This window comes from the organism of the source record quoted next, unplaced genomic scaffold (assembly GCF_019419815.1).
Source record: "Pyrus x bretschneideri cultivar Hongxiangsu unplaced genomic scaffold, Pyrus_bretschneideri_v1 Contig11, whole genome shotgun sequence".
NCBI lineage: Eukaryota > Viridiplantae > Streptophyta > Magnoliopsida > Rosales > Rosaceae > Pyrus > Pyrus x bretschneideri.
In genome coordinates this window covers 9,110,051-9,137,322 of record NW_025999402.1, presented here as the reverse complement: position 1 = coordinate 9,137,322, position 27,272 = coordinate 9,110,051, and the positions used below count along the sequence as shown (strand labels likewise).

The 27,272-nt window shown below is 38.1% G+C and overlaps 7 protein-coding genes across 8 annotated transcripts; 3 read left to right on the top strand and 4 right to left on the bottom strand.

Annotated features, from left to right (window-relative positions):
* Nucleotides 1-1,431: 1,431 nt before the first annotated feature.
* On the bottom strand, nt 1,432-3,501 carry LOC103930409 (sugar transport protein 10-like). Its single transcript, XM_009339747.3, has 2 exons — nt 3,150-3,501; nt 1,432-2,974 (listed from the first exon to the last, which is right to left on the bottom strand). Exons 1-2 carry the CDS (start codon nt 3,271-3,273, stop codon nt 1,572-1,574), a joined length of 1,527 nt encoding a protein of 508 aa, XP_009338022.2. The 5' UTR covers nt 3,274-3,501; the 3' UTR covers nt 1,432-1,571.
* A 536-nt stretch (nt 3,502-4,037) lies between these two features.
* On the bottom strand, nt 4,038-8,715 carry LOC103930379 (protein PELOTA 1). The gene is made up of 16 exons (XM_009339706.3): nt 8,376-8,715; nt 8,176-8,258; nt 7,645-7,723; nt 7,498-7,572; nt 7,356-7,412; nt 7,176-7,221; nt 6,870-6,945; nt 6,416-6,491; nt 6,297-6,329; nt 6,141-6,209; nt 5,815-5,921; nt 5,409-5,481; nt 5,276-5,314; nt 4,652-4,746; nt 4,434-4,540; nt 4,038-4,330 (listed from the first exon to the last, which is right to left on the bottom strand). The coding sequence occupies exons 1-16, from the start codon at nt 8,424-8,426 to the stop codon at nt 4,257-4,259; spliced, it is 1,140 nt and encodes a 379-aa protein (XP_009337981.2). The 5' UTR covers nt 8,427-8,715; the 3' UTR covers nt 4,038-4,256.
* Nucleotides 8,716-9,377: 662 nt separating this feature from the next.
* On the bottom strand, nt 9,378-13,077 carry LOC103930377 (eukaryotic translation initiation factor 3 subunit B). Its single transcript, XM_009339705.3, has 11 exons — nt 12,816-13,077; nt 12,404-12,641; nt 12,096-12,242; nt 11,873-12,001; nt 11,630-11,758; nt 11,461-11,544; nt 11,262-11,386; nt 10,985-11,183; nt 10,320-10,870; nt 10,133-10,241; nt 9,378-9,822 (listed from the first exon to the last, which is right to left on the bottom strand). Exons 1-11 carry the CDS (start codon nt 12,935-12,937, stop codon nt 9,487-9,489), a joined length of 2,169 nt encoding a protein of 722 aa, XP_009337980.2. The 5' UTR covers nt 12,938-13,077; the 3' UTR covers nt 9,378-9,486.
* Nucleotides 13,078-14,496: 1,419 nt separating this feature from the next.
* Nucleotides 14,497-17,904, top strand: LOC103930376 (fibronectin-binding protein PlpA). Its single transcript, XM_009339704.3, has 4 exons — nt 14,497-14,656; nt 15,122-16,608; nt 16,729-16,835; nt 17,346-17,904. The coding sequence occupies exons 2-4, from the start codon at nt 15,123-15,125 to the stop codon at nt 17,571-17,573; spliced, it is 1,821 nt and encodes a 606-aa protein (XP_009337979.2). The 5' UTR covers nt 14,497-14,656; nt 15,122; the 3' UTR covers nt 17,574-17,904.
* A 1,460-nt stretch (nt 17,905-19,364) lies between these two features.
* On the top strand, nt 19,365-22,124 carry LOC103930375 (probable UDP-arabinopyranose mutase 5). Of its 2 annotated transcripts, none has more exons than XM_048577259.1 (3): nt 19,365-19,655; nt 20,569-20,682; nt 20,783-22,124. In XM_048577259.1, the coding sequence occupies exon 3, from the start codon at nt 20,915-20,917 to the stop codon at nt 21,968-21,970; it is 1,056 nt and encodes a 351-aa protein (XP_048433216.1). In that variant the 5' UTR covers nt 19,365-19,655; nt 20,569-20,682; nt 20,783-20,914; the 3' UTR covers nt 21,971-22,124. The 2 variants fall into 2 exon arrangements, with proteins under 2 accessions (XP_048433216.1, XP_009337978.2); XM_009339703.3 differs by having other exon boundaries at nt 19,366-19,655; nt 20,553-20,686; nt 20,929-22,124.
* Nucleotides 22,125-22,682: 558 nt separating this feature from the next.
* On the bottom strand, nt 22,683-23,225 carry LOC125473927 (wall-associated receptor kinase-like 6). The gene has a single exon (XM_048577351.1). It carries the CDS (start codon nt 23,223-23,225, stop codon nt 22,683-22,685), a length of 543 nt encoding a protein of 180 aa, XP_048433308.1.
* A 2,125-nt stretch (nt 23,226-25,350) lies between these two features.
* Nucleotides 25,351-26,511, top strand: LOC103930374 (uncharacterized protein At4g13230-like). Its single transcript, XM_009339701.3, has 3 exons — nt 25,351-25,507; nt 25,679-25,738; nt 25,832-26,511. Exons 1-3 carry the CDS (start codon nt 25,385-25,387, stop codon nt 26,054-26,056), a joined length of 408 nt encoding a protein of 135 aa, XP_009337976.2. The 5' UTR covers nt 25,351-25,384; the 3' UTR covers nt 26,057-26,511.
* Nucleotides 26,512-27,272: the final 761 nt, after the last annotated feature.

The following is a 27,272-nucleotide window of genomic DNA, read 5'->3' as shown; positions in this document are numbered from 1 at the left end:
GACACTAATCATTATGCTTTAAAAAAATATTTTTAAATAGAAGCAGGGTAGTTTTAATATATAATTTCCAAACGTTCGATTGGAAGACATGGACAATGTGTGAATTTATTATTTTTTAAATAAAAATGAGACCACTAGCTAGTTCCCTTTTTATTTAAGAAAATATATATCAATTTTGCAAGTTCAAATAGAATTATTATTTTTAATTAAGGCCTCTTAATTTGTATAATTAAGTAAAACCACGCTTGCTTACAAATTAATATTGTGCACTCTCAAGACTTATGAAGTCATTATTAATTTGTGTAAACACTGTTAGATTTAAATATACGTTGTTGCCACAAAAGAAGACAAAAAAATTAGTTAAAATAAGATTAAGTACCAATTAAGGTAACGAACTTGACAACCAAGAACCAACTAACATAACAAGACCATTCGCTGCTGCATAAGAATTAACAAGAAGTGTTATTAAGTCATCAAAACTACGTTGTTGTCTTTTGTCTCAATCCACTAAACAACTTGTTTACATACAATTTCTACAATTTATACTTTCATAACTTGATAGTTTCCGAAAATTATTTGATTCTGACACGCTGAAATTTTTGTTGTAAAATACAAGTCAATACATTAGTAAAGCATTACTGGATCCTCACCTGTCGTATGTAGGCAACACCAGTCTACTAAGATGCAAGGATTAGAAGATCGATGTCCTCCTCACCCATTGGATGGCCAGCACTAAGGAGCTATTGAGAAATTAAGAGAATGATTCATGAATTCAAATGTAAAACTTAGAGTCGTGCGATGTGTGAAGTGTAAGAGATGTGTGAGTGATGAAAAACATAGAATCAGGAAACAGACATTGCGTTGCAACGTCTGAATCTAAAAGTAAAAAACAGAACCATGAAACGAGGCTTTGCATTGCTGTGTCTGAATCCAAATGTAAAGGAACATGTAGAAGCTGTGTCAGTGATGGAAAAAAAAAAAAACGAAACCAATAAATGGACATTGCAATGCAGTATCTAGAACTAAATGTAAAAAACAGAATCAAGAAAGACACTGTTGATCTGTATTGACTTATTCCAAGATATAAAAACTATGGAAAAATGAAGTGTCGATTGAAGTGGGTGCCAGCTGTAATAACAAATTTTGTTAATTTTAAATGCATTTAAGTATCACAATACATGATTGACTTATTTATAATTAACATAAATATTGTTGATATATTATTAATATTGTAACTTTTTATTGATTTTACACAAAATCACCCTAAAAATAAAAAAGGGTGTGATATCCACCCATCCCTTTTTACTTCTCACACACTCCTTATTAATTTCTATCATTTGATTTTCTTCAATTTATTCGATCTAACGGCTATAAATTAAAAGAATGTATGAGAAGTAAAAAGGGTGTGTGGATAGCACAACCCAATAAAAAAAAGTCTCCCAAAACCAATGCTCATCAAGTTCATTTATGGACAAAGAAAGAAAGTACACATGGTAAATTTGTACATTTAACTTGCACCTAAAGTCCACCCTAGAACTTTGTCAAAAAATTAACATGCGATGATCTTTTGATTAATTCATCTCACAGTCAGAAACCTCCTGCGGCTCGGGTACATACCTCCCCCAGAACCAATGCTCCCTCCACACACTGTCCATAGCTTCCATTCGAACGTTCTTCGTCTCCGGCACGAAAAAGAACGCGAAAACCGTCATGATCAACACGAATCCGGCAAAGAGGAAGAAGAGACCGAACTTGAGGTGGCAGAACATAGTGAGGGAAGATTGAGCAATTCCAAACATGAACAACATGTTGACAGACACATTCAGTGCTTGCGCTGCTGATCTCACCTCCAACGGGCATATTTCACTTGGTACTAACCATCCCAATGGCCCCCAAGACCAAGCAAATGCTGCTACGTAGAAGCAAATTAAAATCACCAAAAAATCCGCTTCGCTTTTCGACATGTTCCCATGTCCCGAAATTCCAAACTTGATCGCCACCATCGCTGCCACCGCTATTTGACATATAAACATTTGTACACCGCCTACAAGAAACAAGGGCCTCCGTCCGAATGTGTCCACACCCGCGACAGAAACACACGTAGCAACAACGTTCACAACTCCGGTTATAGCGCTGGACATAAGTGAGGCCTTGTGACCGAACCCTAATTTCTTGAATAGGGTCGGCGCGTAGAATGTGATGGCGTTGATGCCGGCGACCTGTTGGAAAATCGGAATAAAGATGCACATGACAAGGTAAGGCCTATACTTGGGATGAAACAAGAGATTTTTCATCGGCGAGTTTACTTTTTTCGCAGCCGCGGTGGCGAAAACAAGGTCTTGGAACTCCACCTCCACATTTGACGTGCCGTGAATCTTCTGTAACAGTTTCTTTACCTTGTCAGCCGGTTGGCCTCTGTCAAGCATGGAATTGGGAGTGTCCGGCAGGAAGAGAGACCCGACCAAAAGCAGTAGCGCCGGAATAATTGCCGATGCTAAAGAAACTCTCCCTCCCCATCCACCTTTTATATGTCCGGCGCTATAGTTGACGAAATTCGCCACTAAAATCCCAATTGTCACATTCAGTTGGAGGATAAAGTTGAGAGCTCCTCTGATAAAGGCCGGCGCCATTTCTGACAAAAAGATTATACTCGACTGAAGGGCGAAACCAATGCCAATGCCGAGGAAAATGCGACCGATGATGAGCATTACAGCGTTCACTGCAGCGGCACTGAGGATGGCACCGATCAAGTAGGTAGCGCCGCTAATGCGCATGGAAATGTTTCGACCGAAGGCCCTGGTTACTGGAGAAGCAACCAGGGCGGATACCATTGCTGCAATGTAGACAGAAGAGGTGAACAAAATCATCAGATGGTTCTGCGGTTTGCAGTACATGTTTTCGTTGTCCGCTTCCCTTTCTTTGAATGCCGATGGAAAAAACTTCCTCAGAAAAGCTTCCCTCGAAATCACACCTCCTGCAAAACATTTCCACCATTACATAAATACCTTCTTCTTTAAAAGAAATTCTCTAAGCAAAACGAACCGATGCACATCAACATTGTATTGATTGCGGTGAAAAACGTATTTTGATAACATGTTAGTAAAAAATGTAAAAGGAAATTATACGGATGATAAGAGCTTGAGGGCAACCTGTGTCGTAACCAAAGAGGAGACCAGCCCAGGCAGCAACCAGGCAATTCACCAACACGAAGTTGGTGATGTTTCCGTCATTTTGCCTCACCCCGCTTACAACCACGACAGTCCCTCTCGACATCTTTTCAACAATCTAAACACGTTTTTCTTTCTCCTTTTTTCCTTGTTTCTTGTTCTTCAAGAAAGGGTTTGGTAATAAACCAAACTTTTGCCGTGGTAGCGGGGGCAAGTACTACAGCATTCGAACCATACAAATACTTTAGCCCCCCTCAAAAACAACAATCTACGGAGAGGTAATTAACCTTCTTAGCCAAGTAATGCTGTGAATTTAAGATATTTGTTCATGGCATTCGAGCCTAAGAAAGCTAACCACCACTTCCGTTCTCGAGGATTACTCTAACGAGGAAATGAAAGAAACAAAGAAACTGCAATCTTTGTATCTCCTGTTAATTCAATTTTATCCCTCATTCTTCGGGATGCAGATGAATTCGCACATGAAGTTCCTCTTAAAATAGCCCCTCAAATTATAAAGTCCCAAAAATGTAGGTTATCCATTCATTTGTTTCACCACCTATGTTTGTAGCCAACTTGGTCAAATATCACCTGTTTTAGGAGATTTAGGAGATGGAATTTACTCTTGTAATTCTGGATAGCAAACCCTTTTGACTTTCATTGATTTGCCGTCTCCACGGGATGTTCTGAAATTTCGATACAACTTCATAACATGATAATATGCTCGGTGTCAACTATAGTACTATTACTATAATACGTGAAATTAGTAACACCAGGTGGCAAAAGTTCTCGGACCAACCACAACTTGGAACACCCCGTTTTTCGTGTACCCACAGCACCTGAAGATAATTAAAAGAGCCGGGAGTACTCGAATTAAAGTCAAAAATATACTTCACTCAATATGATTATCGTATTACGATATAAACAATACTCGTAACATTTTAACGAGTCGTGGTCAAATAAATGAAAATGACAAGAAATTGCTATAAGCCCGTTACAACTGTTATTTGTGTAGGTGTAACAAATTGAAGGCTAACTATAACATATAAGTTACAACACAAAGCTGATGATTTCAACAGATCGCTTGTTCCGTTACATCTCTATATCGTCCAGGTCGGGTAGAGGGAAACGAAGGATTGCAGCAATGCCGGTTATTTGTGCCAGCTCTGTTCATATGATAAGATGATTAGAAAGTTTGGTCCGGAAATTTTTTTATAAAAAGTGTCAGATGCTTAAAGCAGCATTGGTATGAACGATGCAAATACTTACGTTCTCCTGAAACATGCAAAGAAGAAAATATATGAACAGTGCCCCCTGAATCCTTCACTGATTTCACTAGAGTGGCATACCTTTGCCTCGCTACAACATCGGCATTCCTGTCCATCAAGAAATTCTTATTGTTACAGCCTTTAAACTACATTTCTCCAGTAATAAAAGGATCTTTTGGACCAGTCCATTAATAGTAAAGAAGAGACAATTAAACTAACCTGAAGAGTTCATCTGTTATCAAAAGGGTTTGGATAGCCATTCGTTCATGAGCAACTTCGACATGCTTCGGTCCATAGCATGCACGATCTGGATCCTGCACGATGACAAAAATAATTCAATAACTATGCTAAAATGCTTGAGAATGTTGGAGAAAAAGATAGATGAACATAAGATAAAGATTTCTTCCGAGCACAAAAAATCTACGGGTAAAAATTACAGAGATTTTATCCCTCCAACAGACTAATAGACACATATATTAACTTTTAGGGTGGAGGGAGTAACTACTGAATTGAAGCTGCCTTTTAACTGTTACTCTCCATCCTATCTTAGTTTTCTTACTATGACCAGATATGTTCAAAGCTTCTTTTGAATCTACCTACCTACCTATACACAAATCCCTTTGCAATGACCTGTATTAAGTGATTTCTTAGATATCATGAAATCAATCAAATTTCGGTGCTCGATAAGAGGTACAACCCACATTTTTTGGTCTTCAACTATCAATGACTTAGTATACATGCTTATCAAGAATAAGCCTCCAATCATTGTTCCAAAGGATGGTAAGTTGGCATCCAAGTATAACTTTAAATTAAAGAAACACATATTTCAGTTTAGAACCTGACATTTGAAAGCATGCCGAAGAAATCTTGCAGAACTCTAACCTGAAGAAGAAAGGGTCCAATACAATGTTATTTTTCTTTACTTTGGCAATGACAATTAAGGAGTTACGAATATTAACCAAGTTGGGTGTTGTACCTCTTGTGCTGCTTGAGTATCTTTTATCATATTCATAATGTTTGGAGCATCCAGAACCTCCCTTAAGCTATGCCTGTCATTGCAAGAAGATAAAATGCACACTTGTAAATTAAGATTGAAAAGCATAAACGATCACTGAAATGGTGTATTGATTCTTCAAGTGAGGAACAAGATTAAATAATAAAGAGTAAATAAGTATCACATGTACTGGATGTATGAACTGGTAAATCCCGTCACCCTATAAAATACAAAGTTATAAACATGATGTGTTCACGGCTCATTGCTAAAAAGTAACCCCAACTCCAGCAATGGAAAATGAACACTGAAAAATAAAAATGATACAGGAACAAGAAATCCAGAACATTTACAACACAAATATGGTAGTAGTTTGAATATGTGACCATACTTGTACCCCGAGCTTGTGTGCACAAGAATTATCCGCGACTTGTTCTCAATAATAGTTCTCAGCTGTTTTCTTTCTGCCTCCAATAATAGGTGACGATGAAATTGATCCTGAAGCAGATAAGAATGCAAATTAATATCAAATAAATTGTTTTACTGTTTTATATAATAAGTCAGTTCGTAAGACCAGGTAAAGACTGACTCCACAAGTAACTAATTTAAGAAGAAAGATCTATATGTAGTGCTAGTCCACTAGTAAAATAAGGCCTCAAGGCAATTCACAATTTCACACTAATGAGTTTCAAAAGCTCATACAAAGTCATATCACACCTTTGTGAAACCTGGACTTGCAATTACAGCACACCGAACAACACTGAAATCAACGTGCTTCAAGAAAGCCTATCACATATAGAAACCTGCCTCATTAGATGCAAGCTATGCTTGACAGTGTGAGGAGCTTCCGGGAAAAACTCAATTTGAAATTACCTGCAACACATTCTCGAAGAATTTATTCAAAGCCTGCAAAAGATGGAAAGATATTAGTAATGCAATAATATCAGAAAACTTGATTTCAGAAAAAAACAAATTCTAAAAGAAAAACGTACCGATTCATAACCTGCAATCCCAGGTCCGTGCTTGCGAGGAATCGAAGTTTCTATTCGTGAACGAGTAATTGTCATACTGATAGAAATAGTTGCAAGAACATTAGTCTCATAAGGTCATAATTTCAGGTTCATGGTAAGTAATGCAGGATAACAGTGTGCATGTGCACAATCTTGGCTTTTGAGCTTTTCTGAGTAATATTTTCAAAATCCACAATTTCATAAAGAAGAGATTTTAACCAATCTGTCATGCAGTTTTCCTAACACACATTTTAAGGATATGACCAAGATCCTAATGCAAATAACTACCAGAAAAGAGAGGAAAATAATAACCATATGAGTAATGTATAAAATAATAACTATATGAGTAATGTATAGGGATGGACAACGGGTCCGCACCATCACCATCACTCATCACCATTTAAACGAATCATGTTGGGAATGAAGTAAGGCACACCTTTTACCAACAAGGAGAATATGTGCTAATCCTTCTTGCATTAAAATTACAGCTAGATCAGCACTTGCACCAGGATCTGAAAATCGTAGAAACAGGAGCATCACGTAAGTATTAGACCTAAACATCAATCTCTATTGCTATAAAAAGGAGGAGGTTTTGCATTATAACATTTCAAAGAGAAATTGGTCAATATCACAAGAAACAGGAGTAACATTAATTTAAGAATCTAACGAGTTTATTTATTTTTCTTAATATATATAAACAGAGGGAAAAGGAGGAGGGTGGGGGGCAAAACAGAGTATATACCGGAAGCTTGATGGAGTTCGTGCAAGGCCAATGAGTCCCAGACATCCTATAAAACATACAACATAGCACGACACAAGTCAATGCATTGCATAACAGGTTTATATCACATGAAACTCAAAAGATTCACTGAAAAATAAATATGGATTGTTAAAAACTTGTGCAGATCAACAAAAACCATACCTTTCTTAACACAAAAGGTCGGTGCAGCTCAAGCTCCAAAGTGTGAAATGCTCCTATCTACATTAGGAAGATGAGAAGCTTAGAGCAGAACTTGAAAATTGTCAATTGATCAGTATTAAATTCAATTTAAGACGACATTCACCTTTACATATTCATTCTCCAAGATATTCTTCCCACGTATACGCAAGACAGCTCCTACTTTGTCATAATCAGCAACCTAAAAGGAACATACAAAATAAGTACATAACACCGAACAAAAAGCATAATTAGAGAAAAAATTTCTCCATACCTCTTCGACTTTGATTTCTAACTTCAGCTTCACGCGCTCTGCATCTCTTCCACCAGCAGCCGCTTCTCTCAGAACTTTCCTATTACACAACGCATACGGTTGTCATGAAAATTGCTAATGGATGCATGTTGACCAATCAAACTGGTTCCCGAGCATATCGTAATAAAAAAGAATTCGTATACCATCTCCGAATATAAGAAAAAATACACTCAGAATTATCGAAACATTCGACTTGCACTGATTGCAAAGTAAAACTTGTCCTTTCTTCCTACAATTTCTAAGACAATGTTATCACAAGTACAAATACACTAATGTTTTCACTCAAGCTTACTCCTAGAAAAAAATTTCGATCGAAAAAGAAAAAACGAAAGTTTCTTTTAGAAACAAATTAAACGCAGCTAATAATTAAGTTCAAATTCCTCCAATTAAATTATTAAATTTGAATTCAGCTGGTTTTGTAACAAGTAAATACACATTAGAACTACAATTAATCAGTAAATCAGAATGTTAAGAGAAAAAAAAGGGTTTTACCTAACAGTGACAGCCATGACTGTGTCTCCCGGAGCAATCAAATTATAAGCATACCACAAATCATCGGAATCCAGCGGTATCATCTGCCACACCCACCAATTCAAAATTCACCCAAAATTCAAATCAAAATTACAGATTTACAGCAAAAACTAATCACTATATTAACAGTAATAATTATGAAGTAATCAATCATAAGTTACCTTAACGCTGCCAGGTCCGCCGGGAATATAGTCCTTCCGAACAATCTTCATGGCCTCGCTGTACAGGATTACTTGTCCGAATAAATTCGAAGGAGAAAGTGTTGATTTTTGGGTGTCCCGACGACGAGGGGAAGGAAGACGAAGGAGGAGGAGCGTAAGAAGCTTTCGGTTTGAGTGGCGGTAGTGGTGCGCCCGTGCACGTGCGAAAGACTCCTGGGTCGTTTAACAGGGGTTCCGGTAGACTCGTGCTATTGCTCGAGATTCAACCTATCACAGTTTGACGCGTATATACAAACTTTCACTTTTGTGCTTTGATAACTTGTTTGCAAAAACTATCTTTTTTGTGCTTTGATAACTCGTACGAACGTCTTAAAGCAATGAGAAACTTAAAAACAGTGGTGTCGTATAGTTGATCTTGGATGATACGTGTTGTAGGCCTGATTTAACTGATGAATTATAGAGAGAATAGAGAGCTGGGGCAAACACAGAGAAACAACAAATTTGGTGAATTTTGAGGTGTGATTTCGTCTAATAAGATAATATCCAAGGTAAGATATTTGGTTGAATCTCATACGGTTAATTCCTTATCCCAATAGAATTACAACACTTGCCTTTGAATGCGTAATACTCCCTTTGAATGCGTAATACTCTCTTTGAATGTGTAAATACTCAAGTAAATGACGCAACAGGTTTCCAAACTTTTAGTTTGGGTTCGAGCGCCCATAAACTTCCAATTCATGTCAACATATCCATCAATTTTGTCACGGTTTTTTGCTAAATTCATCACTTGCGCACACGCCGTGCACCGGATTAATGATACATTAGATTTGTTGTAAGGACCCAACAACGAAGGATCAAACGGACTAAGATTCCAACGGAACAGAAACATAAAACACTACTAATAACGTAGCGTAGACAAACCTTTGGAAGTCCGAAACAAATTATAACGCTTTCGGTCAAACACATTCAGAAACAAAAACAGAACATGGAAGAAGATCAAAATTCATCCAAAGGCTCTAAAGCATAATCTAAAGATGTATTAAGTTCTTATACAGTGTTCAAAAGACAAGATCTAGATTCATAAGCTCCAAAATTATAATCAGAACACCACTCATTCTTCGAAAGCAACGACCTCCTCTACCTGGTTTATCACCTCTTCGACCTCAATAGCTTTAGCCTCGTACTCCTCTTCCTCATCACTTGCTTCTCCGTCTCTCAGATTTTTCCTCACCTCTTTCTCTTCTTCGTGCTTCTGCTTCCACTGAGCCACCCACTTCTCCCATTCCTCCTTCAACATTCTTCTTTTCTCGCGATCCTGCTCGCTCAAGAAGATTGAAACATCCTGGTCCTCTGCCTCATACTTCTTGCTGTACTTCTTCAAGTTCTTTGCAATCTCCTCCTCTTTCTCGGGAGTCAAGAATGATGGCGGCCTTGGGCGCCATAAGAACTACAACAAAGGGCTATGCAGTTAGAGCATGAATCTATTACAACTAGAATTTATCTATTGTCACAAAGGCATGTAGTACTTCCAAATCTATCATCACAAACTTCATTGCATACAACACTACGACATTACTATGAGAAAAAAGAATTCGTAAACTAAATTATTTTATACCCAATTCCTTCATTTCTTTTTCTGTTGTAAGAACCTTGATGTAAATTGTAATAGAGATGATTAAAGTTTTTTAAAATTGAGTAATATGTCAGAATATAGAGCATGAGAATAAGATTCAGTGCCTCCTCTATAATGGCATTACCTGAAAGAAATGATCCTTTAGTATCCGATAAAGTAGCTTGCCATTGAATGTCCAGATGTTGAAGCCGTTCTCCATCTCATGGACTGAGGTCACTGCAGTAGCTACATATCTGAAAGACAAAACTAGCATGTCAAAATCAAGATGCAAGTAAGAAACCAACTGACAAGTAAGATATCCAAAATTATACCTTCCGGTCGGATCCCATTCGATATCTGTCGCCATGAAATGTTCAGCGGTGGCCATGGTTTCAAGCTCATCTACATTGTAAAACTCTAGCTGTCCATTAAAACCTTTCAATCCTGCCAGAATAATGAAGTGGCCGGTAGGTGACCAGTAAAGGGCATTTGCCTGCTTTCCCTTGAGAGTAGTGAGCTTTGAAACACGCCCAGTATTGTGAGCACTTCGCATGGAGTAGAAACTTATGTCGGGCCTTGGGTTGTTATTCGCATTTGTGTTATCACAATGAATTACTGCGAACCGGTGGCCCTTAGGCTCCCAAGCGAATGCAATAATTTTGTCATTCTTATTCTCCAATTCCAAGACTTCGATAGGAATGTCCCGCTCCTTGATTCTGAAAAGCTCAAATCCAGTGTATGTACTTTTCTTTGTTTTGGTGTAGCGGTCAACTTTAACAGCTAGATACTCCCCATTGCTCTGCCAGTACATTTTGCAATCGCTGACGCTGAAAAGATTCTTCTGCCTCAACTCCTCCTTAGCAGGGATTTGAACAAGACTCACCTATTTGTATCAATGAAGCATTAGTTTAACTACCCTACAGTGAAATACAGAAAAGGGGAAACAGAAAAGACCAGATCTAGGAAAACAGAAAGTAAAATGGAACAAGATACACACCCTAGCAGGCTGGTTGCCACCACCCAGTTCTGGAACAAATAGTGCAAGAATCGGATCAGTTGGTGACCAACTGAAGTCCATGACATTTTCCACCTTCATTGACTTTTTGTCTACAAGAGAAAATGTTTCCGTCTCGTATACAGAAATAACATTTTTACCCATCCTGGCAAAGTACTTGTCATCTTTTCCCCCAGCCCATCTGCAAATATTAAAAGAAAAGGTAAAGCATTAAAATACAGTTAACACTCAAATTCACATTTGCGTCATATAAACTTACTTGAAAACAGGCCAAGACACCCCGGCAACACCTCCAGCTCCTCCAATAGCAAAATCATCTGGGCTTCCTTTAAAATCTCTCATTACTTTTCCGGTCCTCACATCAAAAATGTTTATCACGACCCTCTGTAAAATAATTTCACATTAGAAACAGAAACAAGGCAAAAGAAAAATCACAAAAAGTATTGAATCTCACTCACATTTGCATCACGAGGATTGCTTGGTTCATGGCTGCTGTATGTCACCAAGTATTTCTCACCAGGTGAGAAATCAATCAGTCGAACCTGCAGTTGACAGTCACAGGTAAGGACCGAGAGAAAAAACAAATACAGATACAAACTAAAACTGAAACCAAAAACCAAAAACAACCTGGGAATGAGCATAACGCATCAGACGATTGAACGTGGAGGCGCCTCCCCAGACTGCAGCACCCTGCCTATGAACAGTGGCCAGGTAAGTCCCCAGAGGGGACCACTGCACGAAGCTCTCAGTCCAGAACTGTAACAGATAATACATATGATTATTCACGGTTGAAGTATTCAATATAAGAGAAGGTGACCATTAAGAGGGAAAACATCAACAATGTGTAAAGGGGAATAGACATCCACTTACAGTGCGTTTGTAGAACGGTTCCGGCTTCAGGTGCCTTGCATCGTTCCATAGCACTTCCGTGTCCGCACCATAACGAATGACCAGCTGGTCCCTGGCCTTTTCGTCGGTTAGCCACTGTTGTAGGTTTTCCTGTAATGATGCCCAAGAAGATAACATAATAAATACCAGAGCTTATTTCCATTTCAGAATGTCCAAAAATTTTGATTGATTAGAGCATAATTACCCCCGGAGTATACGGTTTACTTTCTGGAGGGGCCCATTGATCCGGAACACTCATGAACCGATCAAAGTCGTTAAACATGTTGACAACAAAAATATGTGATCGATCCAGCTTGTATCCATGAGTCCTCTCTTTGGCAAGCTCAGCTTCCTATAATCACAACAATGCAAGGTTACATATCAATCGTTCACACACAGAGACATAGTTTGGGACCCAAGTGATGATTATTCATCACGCGTATCTATCAATCTGCGAAATTTCATTGGAAACACAATACACACACAATTTGTCATTTATGAGAGAAAAGATACCTGAGGGGTATTAAACTCAAGGAAGCAGTAACCCAAGGTTTTATTGGTTTCGGGGTCCAGAGGCATCCAAAAGCCGTCGTCTTTGATCACACCAATCTGACTATAGATTTTACGTATGACGTTTTCGAGCTTCTCAAACTTTTCCAAAGGAACAACAGGGAGGTTATCAACAACAATTATGTTGCTAAACCCTGCGTCCAACTCCGAATTGTCCACATTGTATATATCCTCATCATCACTACGCAACCATTTAATTAATTAAAAAAATACTCAAATCATGCTTCTAATACACAAAATTTCTGCGTAACCACTTTCGTTATCAAACTTATGGAAACACGATAGGGTTTGGGAAAGAACGAATCTTGCTATCAATTTTCTGGAAAGTCAGGGTTTGGGTCGGAGCTAGGATTACCTGATAATGCCAAAGTCTTCGCCGGCAGGGAGGCGGATGGAATCGAGGTCGAGCTGCGAGAGGTCGATTCCGATTCGGGCCGCCGTCGCCTCTATGTCATTGTACGTCATGATGTCCGCCATGTTTATATCGGAGAAGCCGGATGTTCGAGAGGGCCTCGCGCAGCAGTGCGACGGAGGTGAAGAGGAAGCTTTTTAGGGTTTTGGTGATACTGTGTGTAGCAGCTATCGGTTGTGTTGCAGATGCGTTATTCGGTCAGTTGGAACTTGGATCTTGGAACTTGGAACCTGGTCCCTGCGAAATAAAACGAAAATATAAATATTTACGTCTTTTATCTGTAATTGTATTTGATTGGAACTTTGAGAATTTTTTTTTTTAATAAATTAAAAGTATGTAATTTAAGTTTGAAGTAATTTTTAAAAATTTAAAGTCTATTAGATTAGAAGTTTAAAGAAATTTATAATATTAAGTATTTTCAATTAGGAATTAATTTTAAAAAAAAATTATGAAATTAAGAAATTAAAGACAACTGAGAAAATTCGTACTGCATTTAACATTCACGAAATTTTGAGATATCAAAGTTTTATGTGAAATTTCTCCTATCAGCTAAACTTCATCAAAACCTTTTAAAACCTCTCAGAATTTCAATTAATATAACTAAAGTCAGGCCAAGCCAAAAAGTTTAATGACAATCATGAGCCTTCCACCGAAAAGACTATCATGGGCTTAGATATTGTTTCCAAAACTTTGCAACCAAAGCCCAATACTAGCCATGGCCTTGAGACTAAATGGCGTTGCCTCGTTTCAAAGTGTTTTTGAAATAATTGAAAGTGTTTTTAATGAAAATAGTTTAATATTTCAAAAGCACTTAAAGTGTTTCATGCAATAAGCACCATTATGTGCTTCATGCAAGATGTACTTCAAGTGTTTTTCCAAGATTCACTTCCATTTACTAAGAATTTGTTCCAAATAATTAAAAGTGCTTTCAATCATTTTAAAAGCACCTCCAAACCATTCAAGTTTAGAACTTGTTTGAAATTGACTTTTGTAAGTGTTAAATTTTTTTATAACAATTAAACACGCTTCCAACTGCATATAAGATATCATCATTTGGAAAAGAAAAAAACAACTGCGTATAGCAGAAAAACGTAAAAGCAGTTATTGTTGTAAAAGCATCTTTGGTCGTCTCCAAAATCGTGCAACCAAAAAACCCAATAAAAACGTTCCTCACTATTGGCTTGTTTTTAGTAGGAAAAAATTCAAGTATTTCACATCGTAAGAGGGGTTTTATGAAATACTTGTTACATGCTTCTTCTTAAAATAGTTACATTTTTAGTAATATTGCTACATATTCGTAGTAGAAACAGTCTTCAATAGGTCCTTGTTATATAAGCAATTCTCAAAACAGAGACAAAATTAAGGGCGTTCAAGGACCGAACAGTTTCAGAAATTCAGGTGACATAACGATTCGTCCTAACATATTATGTGGAAGGAGTTAACTAGTATATGGGGGTATTTTTTTGCCTAGTCAGAGGTGGAGGTGCAGGTGGCGGTGCTTTCTGCAGCCACGTTGAGGACAATTATATGATCCTATCCGTCTGCATGTCGCATGCAGAATTTATCAACGCGTGTCGCAAGCAGACTTCATCCGCCGTCTGCTATAAACCCTTCCTCTCCATCGACTACGAGTTATTTTTATTAGGGTTCCTCCTATGCTTTCACTTCAGCCGAAGAGCTTTGTGGTGGTAATTATAAAATTCCAATTAGATTTAAATTTACTGTTGCCTGGATTTACCATGAAACCAAGTCAAGCAAAGTAGTAGCTCGTACTGATCGATCAGGTAATTAGATCTTACGTTTAAGATTATTTTAGTTAATTTGCTGAGGTTCTTGACTATGTTTTGTTAGGGGAAAACTAAATTCCAGATTAATGGATTAATTTATCATGTTTGTTTCTATTTATTTTTCATTACTTGGGATAGTGTTATTTTGTTCGATTGCTTGCTACATGATGCCTAGAAATTTCTTCTTTAAATTAATTTTTCGCTTTTTCCAATCAATTTTCAAGCAATTCAAGTGACTAAGGTTTATCCAGGATACCCTATTTGAAGATTGTATTGTTACATGATTTCTATTAAAATCCACTGTCGTTTGCCCTCAAACGTGAATAAGGGGATTGATGTATTTCAATTTAGAAATTCCGACGTTTTATCAAAATTCTAAGTTTATTTACTTCGTCGAAATCCAAAATTCAATTCATTAACTGGCAATAATTTGGTTGCTACATGTATCATATATATGCATAGGATGGAGGATCCAAGTGGGGAGTCCGAGCTAGAAGAAGACTCCCCTGAAGCTAACCATGGGAAGGTGAGGTGGATCTTGAACAAGGGATGGGGACTTGGGTTGAAAATTCTGGTGACTGGTATGGTAATTTCTTCTGCCCCAATTGTTCTTCCGCCGCTTGTTGTTATTTCCGCAATTGGGTTTGCCCTTTCTGTTCCATCCGGTGTTGTCTTGGCAAGTTATGCTTGCACTGAGAAGATCATGAGCAAGTTGCTCCCTTATGGTGAACCTCCTCTTTTGTCAGAAAATAATGGAACGTTAATGTCGAATAACGAAGAATTCGAGCAAGATGAGGAATGGGAACAGGACACATGGGTAGGAGGGAAGACTGACATCGAAAAGGAAGAAGGGTGGGATTGGAGGGATAGACTTGAAGGCGGCGAGATGAGAGTAGAATTTGTGGATGAGGAAAATGATGCCATCATTGCGGAGGATTCACAAGGAAATGTAACTGAAGATGCGGATGAAAATGTAGAAGAAAATGGATATCAGGAGGACGTTGATGAGTCTACGAATAAGAAGGAAAAGCTAATATTGGATAGTATTTACGAGGTGAAATTTGAAGGATTGACTGATGATTTAAAGGATGATTCTGTACTAGATGAGAATCAAGTCGACGAGGTGTGTGGATTGGTATTGAATGTGATTGAGGGTGATGAAACTGATGATCAAATGGGAGTGGCACCGATTGAAGTGACTAGCGTAGTAATCGAAGAGAGCGAGGATCAAGAAAGAGTGAGTGATATTGTAGAAGATGAGGAGTTGGTGGAAGAGACAAGGGGATTGCTAGAAAAAATAAGGGATGAAGGCAACGCTGATAATGCAATGGAGATGAACAAGCAGTATGTGGGAGAAACTGGAGGAGGTGGGGAGGTAAGAAATAAAAAAATTGGTTCACATGCTGAAGACATTGAGATACCAGTTGAAGCTAGAATTGCTGGTATTGGATCGCAAGAACCGACTAGTATCTTGGAAGGTGGAGTTGGGGAAGTATCAGATGAATGTGAAGGTATGCAAGGATTCCAAGAAATGAGATATGCGAACGATGCAAAGACTGTTTCTGAAGATGTCAAACCGACTAGAGATATTGGGAGTGTTTCGGAAAGCAAGAATGCTGAGAAAAATTTAGAAGTGGAGAAGCCAATAGGGGAAACCAAGAATGTTAACGATGTTTTAGAGGAAGAAAAGAGAATGGCAGATAAGAGAAATATGAAACCTGTGGTGAGCAGCATTGTGGAAGACGAGCAAAAGCCTGTGATAATCAGAGAGGAACCAGTACAGGAAGGAAGGAGAACCAAGGATAGCATCAGTGACGTAGATTTTCGGTTGATTAAAGAGAAGGAAACTGTGGTATCCTCAAATTCATATGCAGGCGGGCTTCATTTGTTCAATGACAAAAATGTTTCTGGTCAGCAAGACTGGTGTGCTTCTTGTGAAACTTCTGAAGGTGAAGTTTTTAAAGCGATCATCACAGTAATTTTATGCACTGTAGTTTCTTTCTATTGCAAATAATTTGTTCCCAGTTCAGTAATTCTAGTATTAACTCATACTTTTGGAGGACCTTCAGGTAATGTGGGTGATGAAGCTACAGAACTTCCCGTTTCAGGCATTGCTCATGAATCTACAGATTCTGGGATGTCATCCGGGAAGGACTTCAACGTGCATTCAAATGGGGTTAGAGTTTATTTTATGTTCTACGAGCTTAAATAATAATCTCAGATACACTTGTTCTTAAATTAATAGGGAAAGGAGAATCCTTGCACCGATTTTTTCTCCTTGTAATGTTCTCGTTGAGTCTATCTGCATGCTTAAGCACATATAATTCTTTTTAGCATGACACTATTCAGTTACATATCACATTTGATTTGATAAAATGGTTGATTAGTTCATGTTCTATCACAAGTTTCACCCAGAATGTGAAGCATTCTATGGACACCGTTTGCGAGCCGATAGAAGTAAATTGACAATTAACAGAATAGAAATGATGTTGTAAGCCGAGTAAGAAAGCTGAAAATAAGAGAATCTACATGTTTCGTTGATTATTGAGTTGTCGACCTCGTTTTAGAGGGAAACTTAAACTGGTGATAAAAGCCCGCTGATCGAATAAGTATATTTATAGTTGCAAATTGTTTCAATAATTTAATGTGACCGATAGCTGAGTTGCTTCATTCGCTGCATCTTCAGGTACTGTACGATGAGGCTAAAATACGGGAGAAGATTGGTGCTGTGCGAAGTATAGTCGGATACAAGGGCACACCCCATGCAACATGCATAGAGGAACTGAAGGCTCTTTACCTCTTCACCGGGGTAGAACCCCCGACGATATCATTTGGTGACCCTCCCGATCTCGAACAAGTTAATCACAAACTTCGCTTTCTCATGTCCATCATCGGAGTTAAACTGGACTCGTGAGTTGCTGGCGGCTTGTACTTGTAGATTTTGTGTTGTCTGTTTCCGGTTTGATGTCAGATTAAGGGCAATTAGTAGATCATTAGATCGTGTGTATCGGTTTAGCATTTGTAAGCTGCAGATACCAGAAAACGTTTTGATCCAAAGTTTGTGCTCTCCGCAAGCTAGAAACTGTAAGATTTCACATCCTCTGCCGGCAACCGGCCCGCAGGGCGCTTTAGTCTCGGAAGTCTCAAGTTATCTGTAAACTTAAGTACCTGTAACTGCAAGAGTTGTATATTTGGCTCTACTTTTACCATTTTCGTCGGTCGATATAATGTTTGCTTCTCATGGTGGTTTCTTCTGTAATTATTTGAGGCTTTAAATCTCAGTCTACTAAACATGTCAACGGTATTGCGGTTTAAAATTCAATTGTAGAAGTGCAGAAAACCTAACAAATTGACTTCGACATAAAAAAAGCCTAACGAAATGGCTCGGTTAGGCTCTTGCCATAAAGGAAGTCAAAAGGTTTTAATAAGTGCTGCAAATTTTTCTTTAGGAATTTTAATACGGGATTGATTTCTAACACCTAACTTTTGCATCTTGTACTTCCCTTTTATTTCGTTCTTGGATTGGATAAATACTCAACTTAAAGAAATAAATTAAGCAGAAGAGGCTAGAAGATAGAGAAGGGAAGTACGAAAGTCACTTTTTTTATATATTTTAAGTGATTAAGTGAAAGTCTTTTATAATCTTGAAGAACTATAGATTTTTCGACTAAATGTAGTCAAAAGTATCTTTAGTTATCAATAAGATGTAAAACACGAATTTTATGGCATTTGACATATCTCATGTGATGTACTAAAACCTTTTTTTTTGGTAAAAATGTACTAAAACCTTTGACAGTAGGTTGAATGAGTTTGATTTACATATATATATATATATATATATATATATATATATATGCCATGATATGAAATAAAAGTACAAGTGCTCTTAGAGCATCTCCTAGGAACTTCTATTACCACCTTTAAAGACTTATGTAGGTACTAAAGAGAATCTTCGAGGTTATGTATAATAAAAAAGTCCATATAGTATAAATCCTAAATTTGAGAACTATATAATAAAAAACTCTAAGTTAAATCTAGACGATTTATTTATGGTAAAAAAAAATGTGAGGCCCAACCTGTAGGTGCGTCAACAGTGGTCTGGCGACTAGCATCCACACGCTGCTAGAGCAAGTGGATGAGCTGCAACATCGCTCAAACCCAATTTTTGGAAGAAGCATGCAACCTTTTATGTGGGTGGGCCTCCATCCCCATCCAAAGTTGTCCCTATTTATAGTCCTCAAATGTGAGGAAACTTTTGAGTACTCCCGCCAATCCCTATACTATAGGGGACTAGAACTCTGCCAAGCCACAAAGTCTCTAAATTTAAAGACATATGGTGATAGACAGTGGTAAGGATTATGGGACTTCATTAGAGATGTTTTTAGAAAAGCACTTGAAGTGCTCCATGTAAAAAACGTCTAACTGTGCTTCTTATAGAAAACACATTAGATAATTTTAAAACTCCAAAACATTTTTTCTTAGTGATTTTAAAACACTTCCAAACAATCGTTTTTTTTTTTTATACCAATTTTACGTTAAATAGAACATTATTGGATTATCGACCAAAAAAAAAGGAACTTTATTGGATTATCCAAGCTTAAATAAAACATGTCGGTCACACGTGCGAACGACAAGTGACGTGCAAACCCAAACACAGGTGGCCAATGGCCGTGATGGACGGAGAAAACACAGTCAGAAATCTCGAAATCTAAAAAACCAAAAAAAAGCGATCTTCCTTCTCTCGTCTTCCCTGCAGTCTCTGCAATCCCGGACAAACCACGTTGGACCAATTATTCTCTGCTATTAATTTTCGAGAGAGAGAAAGAGGAGAGAGAGAGAGTGATTTCTAGGCATAAATATTCATGTTTGTACGAGTGACTGAATGAGAACTCCGCCTTCTCTGCTATCTCTCACTATTGACTTAGCTGTCCTCAACCTCCCCAGTATATCCGATCTCTCTCCTCTCCCTGACCACATCCTCCTCGATCTCTTCCTGGTACTCTCTCTACCCTCCTCTATTTCTTCATTCATTCATTATTTTCACCTTACATGACCGATTGGTAATTTGGCATTCTTGTTCTTGATTTTACCGCGAAAGTAACTTTCTTTAGGGTCTCAAATGGATTGTTTGTTTTATTGTGGACATGGGCAGGCTTGATTTGGTGAGATATGAATTGGGTTTGTCTTAATTTTTGAAATTTTTATGTCAATCGACGTGGGTTGAAATTAATTGCTGATTCGCATGATTTGGGGATTTTAGGGATTTCTACCTCTTTTGGATTTTAGGTTTGTTTTGTAATAGCATATGTATGTTGTCATCCTGCATACATTTACTGAATTATTTCTTTTAAAGACCGTTTATCTGTCTAATCTTTTATGGTAAAGAATGTTGAATGTGTTAGCTTCCCGGATATTGGAGTGCTACCTGTATCATGTAAATTTGATGACTTTATCAATGTTTATATTCGATCTGTTCGTCGTGTAGCTCCACATGGACAATCATGGGACAGATGTGGACTGCCTATGATCAAGATTGTTGTGTTTCCTGCAATTTGTTGTAAAAAATTGCTCTCATTGATCACTAGTGGATAATGTCGATTTAGCAGAGAGAAAATAACATCATCCCCACCCTCAGCCCCCAACCGATCCCTCTCCCCATTGTGAAAGATCAGCAAGGTGTTCTGTGTTTGTTACGTTGTGAAACGTTGTGCTTGATGAGAATTATAGATTGAAATTTCAGATTTAGCTGAAATTGAAAAATAGTGTTTGATTGTTTGATTCTAATCAAGAGACCTTCGTCATTTTGGCTTTCTAAGGTCTCTGTTTGCCTTCTGCTTTCATGTATGATTATGCATTTGGTATATGGGAATAGTAATGTTCAGTTTAATGGCAGAAAACTTTGAGAGCAGGAAAGCTAAATGAGAAAGTGTTGAAGCTGTTTGTAGCAACTGGCAAGGAAGAAGTACTTTCACTAATCCGGGCACTTAATATTCGGCAGACCCTTACCCCTGTCCTTCCTACCAGTAAGTTTTGTTTGAAAATTTCCAGTGTCCTTCCTTTCCTGTAATATTTTGAAACCGATTTTGGCAGCCTTCTTCTGACCTACAATAATATCTCTTGCAGGATGCTCTGAAAAGTTTTGAGATTGGGTGTTATTGTGTGAGCAGAGTATATAACTTTTGGAAGACAAAGATCAACTAATTAAACAAGCACGTGCAAGTTTTGTTGTTTTTCTCTCCCAACTCCTGTTTGAAGATGTCTGACACAAGCATCAACCCCAGTGAGGTTGACATCGTGGTTGCAGCAATCAACTCCGACCTGACTCCATTCTTGAATGAATGGAGACCAATATTCTCCCCATTCCATCTGATTATTGTCAAAGACCCTGATATGGATGGGGAGCTCCATGTTCCAGAAGGATTTAACGTGGATGTCTTTACCAAATCTGACATAAATCGGATGGTGGGCTCTTCTCATTCCATTCTCTTCTCTGGTTACTCATGCAGGTATTTTGGTTACCTGGTCTCAAGGAAAAAATATATTATCTCAATTGATGATGACTGCATCCCGGCTAAGGACAACAATGGTCATATAGTAGATGTGGTGGCACAGCATATTACCAATCTCAAAGCTCCAGCTACCCCATTCTTTTTTAACACACTCTATGATCCGTATCGGAAGGGAGCAGATTTTGTTCGTGGTTACCCATTTAGCCTGAGGAGTGGGGTTACATGTGCGCTATCATGTGGACTGTGGCTCAATTTGGCAGACTATGATGCACCAACACAGGCCCTCAAGCCAGAGCAGAGGAATTCTCGATATGTGGATGCTGTAATGACTGTTCCGGTGAGATCTTTAATGCCTGTAAGTGGAATAAACATTGCTTTTGATCGTGAGGTGGTAGGGCCAGCTTTGTTCCCGGCTTTGAGGTTGTCAGCGGAAGGAAAGATCAGGTGGGAGACAGTGGAAGATATATGGTCTGGAATGTGTGTAAAGGTCATATGCGATCACCTGGGAATTGGCGTAAAAACTGGGATACCTTATGTATGGAGAAAGGAAAGAGGTGATGCCATTGAAAGCTTGAAGAAAGAGTGGGAGGGTGTGAAGCTGATGGAGGAAGTGGTTCCTTTCTTTCAGTCAGTTAGGTTGCCACGATCAGCCGTGACAGCAGAAGACTGTGTTGTCGACATGGCAAGGGCGGTGAAGGAGCAGTTGGGAAAGGTAGATCCTATGTTTGCTCGTGCAGGTGATGCCATGGCGGATTGGGTGAAGCTCTGGAAGTCGGTGGGATCCAGCGCACCGGAAGTTTAATGCCTGAATTCTGATTCAGCCTCTTCTGTTTTATTCCTTCTTTATTTGATACAGAATTTTCTAAGCTTCTAATGTTGATCTCCCTTGTAGACTGACTGATGATGAGATTATATGTGGGTGAAAATAATTGATACCTTGTTTGTTGTTGTTTTCATGAAGATGGTTTATATAATTTGGTCTTTTATGTTTTTCTAATGACTATTTTTCTAATAGAAGCAATTGTACTGTACTAAGTTAATCTAAACTACGGGGAGGGGAATATCAGACCGGTAGGACTAAACACAAAAGCTGATCCGAACAAGCACGTAGAAGTACATATTTAACAATGGGAAGTGATTTTAGTGTATCATTTTTCTTTTCTTTTCTCGATTGACCTCACAGTGGGCTTGTCATAATAATTTGGTTCGAATTAGACTTTTGGTAAGAATTGAACTTAAGATTTCTAATTTATAAGTGAAGAGAATTATCATTAGACTGTAATACTAAGCAATTATTTTAGGCCTTTTAGATTGAATAAATCATAATAGAATAAAGGGAGAGAAATAAACATGGAGTGCAAAGACAAAAAAGGACATGCGAAAATCATTTCACCAAACGATAAACCGTCAGAAAACATGTACCAAAGTTAGCAGCTTACTCATACGAGAAACAAAATACATAGCTCGATTTCTTTCACGCTCCGGCCTTGAAAAACAAATGACCTGCTGACCAGTTAGCAGCTCACTCTGAAACTATAAACGTCACTCTTTTCTGTTAGTTGGCTACTCAGAGAGTATTCCGGGTCCAAATATCCAAATGTTCCTCGTGCTAACGTAGTTAAGTGACTCTCATCGATCCAAATAAGCCTCGAAGTTCCAAAGTTGGAGATCTTTGCCGTGTAATCCTCATCCAGCAATATATTCGCAGTCTTCACGTCTCTATGTATGATAGCATTGATAGGTATGTAAGTTTCCGAGTGTAAGTGCAAAAGAGCTCCTGAAATCTTTATCGCAACTTTAAGACATGTTTGACACGAAAGAACCGAGGAAGAATATCCTTGCTTCCGATCATAAATGTGGCTGTAAAGATTCCCGTTCGTGATGGACTTGTACACAAGTAAGGGCACCCCCGTCTCCAAACAACAGCCTAAAAGCTTAACCACATTACGATGGTTTATCCAAGAAAGCACGATCACCGTGTTAACTGATAGAACTCCTTTGTAAACTGTTCCAAAACTTCCTTGGCCATGGACATTGTTTTTATCATAATTGTTCATGGCCTTTTCTAGTTCCTCCGCGCTAAAAATTTCGTCTCAACGGGTTCTCTATGATCGGAGAGTTGTTGTAGCAATAGCCCACCATTTTGTTTGAGCTTCATGCACCTTCTTCTCTTTATTCCCCAATAAATCCATAAACAGTCCCTATAACCGCCAAAAGGCATTGGCAAATGTATGCCTGAGCAAATTCTGAAAATGCTTATGATTTCGTTTTTTGAGAAGAGGACGGGCACAATGTCATGACTAAATATCTTAACCCACATATTTGAGAAATGTTAGTATTCAAATCAGACGAGCAAATCCTTCATCCTATTATCATATCATAAACTGCTACATGTAAGAAGCAAACGAATATAATCAAATTAAAGTACTTAATTACCTATTGCAATAGCAAGCCTTCTAAATGCAGTATCATCGTTTCGGACGCAACCTTTTTCATTTGTCAATCCATCCCCCTTGAATCCTTTTCGACATTTGCATTTTACGTCTCCAACCAAGTCTCTCTCTTGTGAAAGTCTAGAAGATCTGAAGACGAGAAGTTGTATTCATCAACTTCTACAACAAAGAATAATCGCACGGATGGCTATGTTGGAGTTAGGGAAATATGGTTGTCGTCGTCCGCTTTCTCTACTGTTACAAGCAATGAGAAAAGTTTATTCTAGAGATCTTTCAAAAGGATTGGGAATGTCGGTAAGATTGCCATAATTGCTTGAGCATCCGGGCATCACCATGATGATCATCATCATCATCCGGACTACTCGTTCGTGTTCTCTTGTTATCTTCGGTTATATAAGAACATTTAGTTTTCACACATCCCATTTTACTTTTCACACACCCTTCTAAGTTTCGGCCGTCGGATCGGATGAATTAAAAAAATCAACGGATAGAAATTAACGAGGGATGTGTAAGAAAAAAAATGAGGTGTGTGGATAGCACACCCCATGTATTTAATATTTACCGACTGAGAAAGAAACATGGACCCTTCCTAACCCGCTCACTGACAGACTAGAAGTTTAACAAACCTTATTCCTCTTTACTTGTAAACGAGAGGCTTTAGGTTTGAATCTCGTGGATGGCAAATTCAATACTAAATTAGGTTGCTCATTGTGTGGCTTTGCTGAACTCCCTCTAATTTAAAATATATTGTTGTATTAAAAAAAAAAACCCTATGTTTTTTATTTATTTAATTAAGTTTTTTATATAACGAGACCATTCATGAAATTTGAACTTACCTTCCATGATTACAAATGAAAAAAAAATATCATTAAACTATAGTCGTTTCGTAAAGAATATTATGGCGCCTAACCCGAGCTAGCCAACTTCTGAAATCAGATGTACAAGGCATAGTGGAGCATATCCATAGGATAACTACCTTCTTTTATCGAATAGTTGGTATAGATAGCAAATTAATTAAAGATTAATATTTAATTGAAAAAAAAAAGATTAATATTATTTATTAAAGACTTTGGGTGGAAATTTATATATAGATAAAAGAAAATGAACATATTCTTGGAGAGGTTACTTTCCAGAAGGGTTCAAAATCAATAATAAATCAAGGGAGAATCAAAATCAATAAATTAAATCCTGTATGAAGGCAACATTAAAACTTAAACGTTTACAGTTAAGTGTCAATTAAACCATGATATTCATCTTATTTGCTGAGCATTAAGTTAAGTGGCATATATAATACAAGCAATCGGAAAGTAGGGGAGAATCGAATTCGACACTCAGGTCTCAAGTTCAAGGATAAAAGCTCTTAACAAACTGAACAACAAAGTCTCTTCCTTCTAGCTTAGTGTTTAGGACGAACCATTTTTAGCTATATAGCCTGTGGCCCCTGTATTATATAAGTCATGTCTAAGAACAGCGCCTACTATTTTTACTAATTAATTAGCATTTGGCAAATCCTCAGAGTAATTTAGTGACAACATTAGTGAATCCCATTTCTTACTGACTGGGTCGTCCGATCGACCGTTAAAAGACCAATTTTCTAGCCAACCATTTACGGAAAATACTCCTCCATGCAATTTGCATGCATGCACATCCACACCATCTCACTTCTCTTGCTTCTTTATATACTTGGCTTCCTGCAATCTCTTACAAATTCAGTACAAGAATTAAGAAGCAAATCAACATTAATTAAGGATCGAAAAACAACGATGGCAAGCTTAACTAGTCTGTTTACCACCGTCCCCAAATCCGGCCTTGTCGGAGCATCCGTTGCAAGGAACGCCACTTCAACCCCTAGGATTTTTTTGGCTGCAGCCCCTAGACGTATTCAAGTAAGTATAAATTATATCACTAAACATGTCCCGATTTTATTGTTGTATTTTTTTTGTTTATACAAGCGGTACTAAGGGAGGGGGAATTGAACTCGGAGCCTCGGTTGCAATTTAGTGGACTTGATGACATTACATGTATAGAAGAACAATTAATTTGGTTCATGATCGCAGGCAAGTTCACAGCAAGATGCAGCTGCAGAAGTCAATGAAACTAGGAATGCTGCTGAAAATGTAAAAACAAGACTTACTCTACTGCGTAGCATGTAATTAACCACAAATTTCTCGGGAAATTTATAGTATTGACGATTCATCGCGTGATTCCAGGTTTCACAGACAGCCAAAGACATGGCCAGCAAGGTGTCAGCAACCGCACAAGATGTGTCTGAGAAAGCAAAGCAGACAGCACAAGATGCATGGAGCCAAGCTAAGGGCACCGCCCAGAAGGCGGCAGACACTGTCATGGGCAAGGCCGACGAATCCAAGGAATTCGTCAAAGAAAATGCTGAGCAGGTCAAGAAAAGCATGAATACCAAGAAAGAGACCATATAATTCGTCCTGTCCCTTGTTCATATTTCATATGTTAACCCTCCTTTTCAAAATTGTGTTATGTACGTATTTCCCGTTTCAAATGTATCCACTATGGGAGAGAGACTTACCTACATTACCGGGTGTGTTTTAGATTAATAACATGATGGCATGTTTTAGCCTCGTATAATTGGTCTGGAATACCACCATCTTAGGGTTTCACGTAAGTCCTTCTCCCGTTGTTGAGATATTTTGTTCCTTTTTTCGTTTTTTTATTTTATTTTGTTAAATTGGGATATTGTTCCTTACACTGCAAGAAAGTGTTTGGTCTCTCTCTTGTATCAAATGTAAAGGAAATTCCAGTGTCAATAAATCCTTCCCAATTATCTGTACAAATAGTTCAAAGCTGTTATTGTTTTGAGTTTTTTTCATTCTCAGTTTCTAAATAATTTAGATTCATGAGCGGCCACTCCTTGGCACAACCACAACCTGAGAAAAATAAGGCATTACGGGTTGCTGTAACCATTCACTAGAACCGAAAGCAAGCGAATTTTCGCAAATGCGTGCCTTATAGATGCGAGATTTATCATCAGCCAACACATGAGCCAAATGTTATAGAAACAGATAGCGCGCGGAAATTGAAAAACATAACAGAAGGAAAAATGTTCAGAAGAAAAAAAAGCATCTCATCCTCTCCCCGCAGAAGGAAAGATGTTCTGCAGGAGCAGCAATTCAAGCTTCACCTACCTTGACCTTTCTTTGCATCCTAACTCAACAAGGAAATTCAAACCGACACTAGACGGATTATCAATGGAGTATTACAGGAAACTAGTTGTTGGAAATTCTAATTAACAAAGAAACATAAAAGGAAAAGGGAAATCAGATGTCACCTGATCCTAGTCTACCCGAAGCTGCTCCATTTTAGCAAATACTAGGTTTAATTCGAAGGGAGACACCAACTGCTGGAACATGCTTAGCAGCACTCGAATCAAACCCGAGGATTTGAAACACAAAAATTATATACCAGAAAGCAATCAGAACTCTGCCAAAAATCAAACCCCCTAACCTGAGAGCAAGAAGGAGCCAAACCAACCAAACGGAAATCCTAACTTAACCAGGAAAATTCAAACCAAATCCTAAACAAATTAATTATCTACCGAATATTAAAAGGAACAAGGCATCCTAAATCGTCCAGGAAAACTTTTAAGTAACAAAGAAACATAAAAGCGGATGTATATTC